Source organism: Ixodes scapularis, unplaced genomic scaffold (assembly GCF_016920785.2).
Source record: "Ixodes scapularis isolate PalLabHiFi unplaced genomic scaffold, ASM1692078v2 PGA_scaffold2__306_contigs__length_199485367, whole genome shotgun sequence".
NCBI lineage: Eukaryota > Metazoa > Arthropoda > Arachnida > Ixodida > Ixodidae > Ixodes > Ixodes scapularis.
This window is the reverse complement of record NW_024609857.1, coordinates 167,222,083-167,230,805: the sequence shown is the minus strand read 5'-3', so window position 1 is coordinate 167,230,805 and position 8,723 is coordinate 167,222,083. Positions and strand designations below refer to the sequence as shown.

Here is an 8,723-nt window from a genome sequence, read left to right as displayed (position 1 = left end):
ATTTTAGTTCGACGTACAGTGCACTATAGTCGAACAGAATTGAAGTTTTGTGGTGTATTATGTGGAACAAAGGGTGTAACGATACACCCTTTTACACCCTTTTTTTTTTTTTTTTAGAGTGTAGCGTCTAGGTATTTTGAAATTTTTTGTTATTTTGTCGTATTTAAAGGCTGAAATTTGTGCAGAGATCGAAAACAAAACACTGCATTTGTCCCCTGGGTTGTCTTAATTCGCCTCAATGCGTGAGCCTTGGTTGGCCTGTACTTGCCTCCGCCATGAAGAATATTTTATTTTTATGAAACATGCTTTACATGTGATGCTCCCTCGTGCATTCGTGGGCGCAGTTATTAGTCAAAAGAGCTAACATCGTCTTAGTGAGACACTTCCCGGCTTGTAACGTTGGGAGCCACGTGACATAAGCATTCCTTGTTTAAGTTTTCTAAGCTACCAGCACGCTGCTTCATCAAGCCGAAAAACGCCCAGAAGAAATTATACGATCAGCAATTAAACCCAGGAGAGGGTGGTGGTGTTTTGCGCACGGGAAAATGTCGCAACACGAACAAAACAGAGCACTACAGAAAGGGCGACAGAAATTTCAAAACGTTCAATTAATGCTCACATTCAGGGAGGCCTGTCGATTCCTTTCGTTTTTATGTTTAAAACATCGTCGTGCAAAGTATAAAAAAAAAAAAAAAAGTATTATACTTCTACGCTCACACAAGCAATGAAAGGCGTTCGGTGGGTTCCGGCCGGAGTGCTTGTCACATTGCCGCCATGTTCCGTCCAGAAGCCCGCAGAGCCGCAGCAGCCCACTGCCCACACCTGTGTTGTGTGTGGGTGGGCACCCCACCCACACACAACACAGGTGTGGGCAGTGGGCACACGGTACGCAGAATGTTTGAGTAGATGCTTTCGATAACTGCTGCCCATGCATCGCAATGCCGCGTGCCTGACCGAATCGGCAACGAACGCGGCTGCCACGCAGAGGAACGGGGATCGAAGTCCGCTAGTCATTCCTTTCATTCATCTCTCTAGAAAGTTCCGAGCAATTCTCCGCTGTCATTATGTCTTCTGTTTTATAACGTACGCAGCGCGTGTATAAAAGCAGCGGCAGGGCGTGGGTTTAGGTACGTTTTAGTCTGTAGACACAAGTCAATACATGTTTACTTTCAGCTCCCCATTTTTATTCGTAGAACAAAAGCGAGAGAACACCTTCGCGACACAGTGCCATCACTAGTGGCACTCCCCGCACACTTGATGGATCTCACAGAATCCAGCGAAAATTCGCACTCGGAGTGCGAACAAGAATTCACCACTATCCGCACTCAGGGTGCAAAAAGGACATCTGTTACGTGCCCTGAGGCTGGGCCCGACTCTCTTAGTGTCGCGCAAGTCTGGGTAGGGGTAGAAGGAGCGTCCGCATCAAGGACCGGAGCCAGGGGGCGCCCCCGTGAGCTCAGACGCCGAGCACGTCGACGTCGAGGGGCAGCTGGCCGCGGCAGGCGGGGGTGCCGCACAGGCAGGGCCTTCCGCCGCGCCCGTCCGAGCCCCCCGAGTAGTCGTAGGTGAGCTCCTCCCCCGGCCCCACGTCCCTGCGCGCAAAAAGGCAGAGCTCGGGCACCACGCACTGCGCCCGTACCGGCACCATCTCCAAGTTGGGATCGCACGAGTGGTTCAGGAAGCGGCCCACGCCGCCCACTCTCGAGGGGTCCACCACCAGGGCTATTCGGCCCCCCTCCCGCAGAGCCATCACGTAGTTCGGCTCGTGCGGGTCCAGTCCGCGCACGCGCTCCCTCGCGGTCCGCAGCCCGATCGCCTCCCCCGCGTACGGGCACACGTAGCTGCCTCGCGCGATCGGCTCCAGCGTCCGCACGCCGAACCCCTTGGCCGTCGTCTTGAACACCTGGAGCCGGAAGCAGATGCCGCGCTGCACCTTCCGGTTGGGGCAGGTCTCGTCGCAGCGACACAGCGGGGAGCACTCGACGGCCGGGCAGAGCGCCCTGCCGCTGCGGGCGATGCAGACGCACGGAGGTCGGCACTCGGGCTCGCAGTCGCAGCCCGGGAAGGCCTCGCAGAACTCCCGCTCCTCGCATCCCGGTCCCGGGACGTTGCAGGGCGTGTACTGGAGGGAGAGGGGGCGGGGGTCTGAGGTCTCGATCGACGCACTGCCTGGACGCAGGCACTTTCATTTAATTAAAGAGCGGCGCTTGTAGCTCGCTGCATTCCTTTTTCTGCCAAGTTGGCTTTAATGGATTATTTTGGTTAAGAAAAATACGTTTGGAATAACGGTAAAAATAGAGGCATTCAGTATCTGGACCAAGAGAACAATCATGGAGTCAAGTAAGGAAAAAAGAAATAAAGTAAAGAATATAGGCAAGTATACCCAAAGGCACCTTTTTATTTTAGTTCGTAATTTTATGTAATTTTACACGGAATGTGCCAAGTGGTCAATTGCCATTTTAATTCATACTGCAAGTGAATATGGCAATCCATGCTGCAAGTGCAGGAAGTGCAAGGCGCTATTCGTGTCTCCAATTCACTATAGGTGACGCCACTCGTTTTCCAAAATGGCAGTCCTAGTGAGGGTCGGGGATGAGTGGCGGTATGCCTGTCTAGTATGCTGGCCTCACTGGACGACACAAATTATTTTGCTTATACGAGGAAGCTAAAGTGTTATGAGCGAAGGTGAACCCTTTATGCTCAAAACAAAAGTGGTGTTTAGCGTGACATTTACGCCAGGAGGCACGTCTTAATTCTGAAAGAAACTGAAACTAACCTTAAACTTTATCTTGTGACATACGTGTCCGATCCAGGCACTTAGTGCGCTATCCAGGCACTTAAAAATATTTTGGAAAATTCAGCGTTCCTTAGACCTTAGAGATAACATTAAATATTGTTTCTGTTGAATCTATCAGTGCTGATATTTGTGTGTTGTTGCTGCCTTTTCTGGCTCAAATAATTGTCATCTGAAATAATGGCATGATAGCCTTTTAATGTTGTTCGTTGGGCATTTGAATGATTAATTTCTTTAACATTATTTCCGGCACAAGAATAACAGACTTAATTCAAATTTTACAAAATATCGCCACGGGTGATGACTGTACAATATGTTCACAAAACCTGTAAATAAAGAAACACTGTTCTCTTTATAAAAACTAAAGACGGGATCCGAGTCAAACAGAAAAAGTGTGAGTTTTTTTTTTTTTTTATTACATTTTGTTTTGAGTGTTTTTCTATCTTGACAAAGGTGTCAATTTTCCATATGGTTAAAAGAAAAAAAAATGAAGCCTTTCTGGGAAGACTATTATGGTTAAATAACGTATTTTTTTATCGTGGCGTTTATTAACGGCCTGCATTGCCGCAATTTGTATTAATAATAATAATAATACAATATATTTCATTACGTCGTTTTTACAGCTCTAATATAATTTGTTCTTGTGACCTAATTTCAAACGCGGGAATATGTATGGTAATCAAAGTGTGCAAATTATCATAACTGGTGCCATTCGCGGTATTTTTAATTTAGAAGTTATATTATAAATAGTCTAAAATCAATGACAAGATTCTAGCTAGTCTGAAAAATCCACGTAAAATTACATTACTTGTGGGTAAATCATATGAGGCTATCAAAGTCGCATCTTTTGACAATCGGTAAAAGTTCCAAAGTCGCCGCCAATCCTTTCGAACCAAAAGGCCGGCCCCAAAAGAATAAACAAAAAGATTACGATTTTTTTTAACTGCCTATTTTCCCAGAACCATCTATTATCTTTAATTTTTACGCGGCGTCGCTTTGCCAATCTCAGCCTTTCCAGTCCGAAGGAACGCCTTCGCTTGCACATCTGCTCACTGCAGCACGTTTCGTTGGAGTTGGAAACCGGTAAAACAGTAGTTAGTCTTAGTATTGCGTACCTGAGGGAACGCAAGCACTTTGTCTTTGCGTCAGCGTGGCGTGTTCCACACTGCACGTGCCCGAAATTGCGGTCTTGGATTGGCGCAGGGTGACGACGCGCGTGCACAGCGCTGGGAACGCAACTCTAACGCACAGCGCTTGCCTTTGCTTCTATGCGAAATACTAAAACACTCTAGCAAGGTACACTTCCACGCCGGCTGCAGCACTACATTGAGATGAAACAGTGAAGAGATGAAATCTCGCGAGCCATGATCGCGAGCAGCTCCGCTGTGCCCGCTGAGCAGGAGCGAGGGGATGGATTCTCACTAGAGCGCTCTCCGTTTCCGCCGCGGGAGGGCGAGCAACGAGCTGCAGGCGCAGGTCGTTGCTGTTTGCGGGTTTTATGGCGCAAAAGCTCCAATGGCCATACTGCGACAAACTAGGTTCACTGAAGAACTCTAGTAAAAGTACAATTATGATAATGATAATGGTAATATTAATTTGCAACTCATACCGATGCTGGTGGTTGCAGAGAGACCGAAGGGCCGAATCGGAGGCCCACAACACACACACAAACAAAAAAAGTTACGGCTGAAACTGGAATATAATTTGGGTAAAATCCCTATATTTTTAGAAAAGCTAACATTCAAGCGATATAAGAACCTGCTCTCCTAGAAACGGAAGGGTGGAATGGAATGCAGTACTTAAAAAAACTCTGGGAATAGCACTTGTGTTGCAAAAGACCAGGGCAAGGACACACAATACGTTACACGGGCGAAGTTTCTGCACAGTGTGTGCATACCTGAAGCTCTTCGCCCACACGAAAGTACTGATGGGTGAGGAAGGTGTGGCGAACTCTCAAGCATTGCTGAACAACTTCAAACCAATTTTAAAAGGTTTCCCAGGTCTGAATTGGATGGCATGAAGTTTGTTTTGATCTGCTAAGTCCTACTAAGGTTGCCAGTTTTGAAAGTGCAAAGCTTATGGGAATCTTAAAAGTATGGTATGCGGACACGCGACACTCAATGGTTTCCCGAAGAGGCAGCCAGTCCATCTGCAGCCTCGTTTCCTGCAGTGCCCACAAGGCTCGGGATCCAGCAAAACCTAATGTAATGCTGGATCCTGAGGCCCTGTTGAACTTTGACCCGTACAAGTTGGGTCAGCTTATTCTCGGGGTATGTAACTGAACGTACCGCAGTACTAACAATCTAAAAATCTACAAAAAAATATCCTTTTATGTTACGGGCTGTGCTGTAGAGCTCGGCAGCCAAACTGCCAGCGACATTATTTAGCCAGGTGGGTAAAAGAGTAGACTGCAAAGGTCAGTGAAGGTGCGAAGTCCTCTTACAGTAAAACTGGCAACAACGCGTGTCCGTTTCTTGCAGTGCAAAGTTAAAAAAGGAGGGGCAAGTTATGTTTAATAAACTTTGTCAAGTACCGATCGCAACATGTGCGTTTGATGTCCCATGGGGCTCAATGGCATGCATTTTCGGCAGGGTAGACACTATCACGAGGCATGTTAATGGATAGGCGAAGGTTCTAAAAATGAAAACTCAAAGTTCGAACAACAGTTGGCTTATGGCTTAAAACACGGCTCTCGAATACAACTATGGGCGGAATGACAGGGATCCGAAAAAATCGTATAACCATAAACAAGACTTAGAAACTGCCTTTCTTTTTCCAAATGACACGGCAAGTGACAGTACGAACTGGAGGTTCTGGAGGGCCGAACTGGAAACGTCCCCAGTACACCCAGCTACACGTCACTGAGCGCATGACTTGGAATATGGTGCAAGATTTAAGAGCGTTTGGGAGGCGCCTAAAACTTCAACCTTGGGCAATTAAAAAAAACTCAAATGCTAAATGGGTTTTCAGTTCTTTACCGTAGATATGACAGGGAGCGACTCCCACGATTATTTGACAAAAGTGCGAAAATTGTTGCGCAGCTCTTTTAACTTTTCGAGAGCCACCACTGAGTATACACGGGCGCGCTCCCTTGCATGCTTCAGCTTCGATTTTCTCCCTAGCTGTCCAAACTAGGCTGTCCATTTTATTTTTACGTGTAGTTGTCTCCTAATAACGCCAGATGATGGCATGTGGAAAGTTCTGTTTAAAGGACTTTTCTCTCGGTTGGCTCCTTGGTTGTTCCCGAAAGGCGAATCTATGTAGTTCAGTTAAACTTGAGGAAGAAAACGAGAAAGGACGGACAAAGTTTGTGTTTGTCCGTCCTTTCTCGTTTTCTTCCTCAAGTTTACCTATCCATACCAACCCGCTCGTTCTGTCCCTATGTAGTTCAACGTCGGAGATCTAGAAATTAGTAATTAACCAATTTAGTAATGAACTAAAAAGGAAAGTACCGCTTCCGAATACCAAAAATGGCTGTTAAAGCCACCTAAACAGAGTAACTCTAAGGTGCGAGGCAGAAGTGCCATTGCATAATACCGTATCTCGAAAAGTATAATTTGAGACATATACCCTAGGTTGGAGGCATGAAGACATAAATTAACTCCATGGATCAGTGTGTATTCGGTAAATCAGGGATGGAACTGGGCAAAGGAGATTTGTAGCAATCTTGGGAGCAGAAAAAACTGCAGTTTAGAAAGGCTGGGAGCAACATAAACAAGGTCTTGGAGGAAGTTGTGAGTAGCATACGAGTTTAAAAAAAAATGCTAAAATAGAGGATAAATGTCACATGGTTTTCGAAACTAAAGAAAATATGCCATGCAAATAATTCCATGTGAACTTAACGATAGTTTCAATTAACGTTTTCGCTGCAAATGTTTTTTTTACTAAATTACGTGCAAATTACACAAAACATATAAAGCGAAACTGCACATGCCAGTGTGACACATGATAAAACCGATTTGCAACGGGGTAAGCATAAACAGGTAAAAATAGCTTTCATTGCTCAGCATTGACTAGAGTACCGAAAAGTAAAATGCAAGTACAAAAATGGTCTTTCATTTTTCAGTGACTTGAATAAGATAATATCGACATCTTGTAGACCCTGAAATAGAGAACGATAAAAAAAAAACAAAAAAAAAAAAAAAACAGACGAACACAACTATCGTTCCCCATCTCAGGGTCGACAAGATGTCGATTAATTACCAGCTCGCCTGCACTCTATCACTGCTTACAAATATAACATCCCTGCACATATAAATCTATTGGGACTTCGTCAGTTGCTCACGGATACACTTTACTTTTTCGAGATTCTGAGCCAATTTCGGATTAGCCTCCGCTAACAGCACTTGTCCAAGCTCTAGCTTCTCCCTCTCCATTTTTTTTTTTTGGTCCGACTCAATCAATGATTGCGCATGCTCTAGCATAAACCGCGCACAAATGATGAGCTGTTCAAGTTGTCGCTGTTTTTTCTGAAGACGAGCTCTCTTCGTAGTCAGATCACTGTTCTTCTTTTTCCTCTCGTCGTCTTGCTTTTCGATCTCTGACCTTTCTGTGTGAACTACATGAGACTTCATCGCAGCTTTTGGCAAGTCTGCTGTCAAAGGTACTTTCGTGACGTCACTGCTCAATCGCTCGAGGTAGCTCTTAACTTCACGCATAGCGTCTTCAAAGCGCAGTGAGTGCAATCACGATCTGGCAGCTCGTACCTTGCTCTGTCATGCGCCTCGCTGCTTGCTCGCCTTTATTCCCAAGTTTTCTGCGCGGGGCTGCGGGTCCGGCCAACGCGGGCTGTGCGATGGCAATAGCTCCACTATTCAAATGCTCATATAAAGTCACTCCAGGACTTCAGAACCGCACGGTGAGCATGCAGCAAGAGCAGCTAACGTTGGCGGCAGGTGTGGCGGCAGCAACCTTCAGATACAGATTTTTCGATTCGGATCCACTGGCGTCCCAATTAAGACCGGAAGTTCCGGTATCAATCAATGCTGCCAACGGAAACTGCGAGACGCCTAATTTTGACGAGGCTCGTTTATGATTTCAGTTTGGCCGCACGTTGGCGCAATCTTGTTATTATTTGTACTTTTGTATCAGTGTGGCGCATGAAAAGTCATTAGGCGCACAGTGGCGCAATTGGCCCAGCAGTTCCATCCCTGGGTAAATAAATATACTAATTCCGCAGTCAAAAATCACTCGGAGAAATTTATGCTCGACTTTGAAAGCAATGTTTAACGCGAGAAGGATTTAGGTTACCAGAGCCCACGCAGCAAACAAAACGGAACGGGTAGTTTCTTTCTGGAAGGAACTTAAAACCTTACAAGAGTGATTTCAGATAAGGTCGAACAAAGGATGCCTGGTCGCCATTTTAGGGCGACAGCTCTTATGGCCTCTTCCCTCCACTGGAAATGACGTCCGTTGCAGATGTTGTAGTAGTTGACGCTGACGTTGTAGTTGGCGATGTAGGGCGTCCGTCGTCGACGTTTCTAAATCCCCGAAAAAGATCGCCTGCCGCCCGCGGAAATCAAACCGGGGTTCGCTGCGTGCGAAGCAGACGCGTTACGACTGAGCCACAGCATTAACAACCCGCTTTACGCTTACACTAACACCCCCCCCCCCCCAAAAAAAAAAAAAAAAAAAAAAAAAAAAAAATTGTTTTTAGCTTTTTTTTTTTTTTTTTTTTGCGAGGCGATTCATTATGGTGTCGCAAGACTACTCAATTGATATTTTGCAACAGAGTCACGTATATTTTTAATGAAGGCAAAAAACGCAATGCTCCAACCCGAAACCGAAACCGCGCACGGAGGTCTGAGAGTGCAGAGGAGAGAGTGAATGGCGGAGATGGTGAAATTTGATTAAATTTCTGCGCGCAGCAGACGACTGGCTCGACGGCAACTGTTTGCCGTGCGATTCCTTCGCAGTTATGATTGTTCCG

The 8,723-nt window shown here is 46.0% G+C and overlaps 1 protein-coding gene across 1 annotated transcript in view; it reads right to left on the bottom strand.

Moving 5' to 3' along the window:
• Window positions 1-862: 862 nt before the first annotated feature.
• The window catches only part of LOC8036402 (histone-lysine N-methyltransferase SETMAR), a 43,229-nt gene continuing 35,368 nt past the window's right edge, over window positions 863-8,723 (bottom strand). Inside the window, exon 2 of the mRNA XM_029972529.4 lies at window positions 863-2,122. Coding sequence (XP_029828389.2) covers window positions 1,457-2,122 — 666 coding nt within the window. The 3' untranslated portion in view covers window positions 863-1,456. The remainder of the gene's footprint in view (window positions 2,123-8,723) is intronic.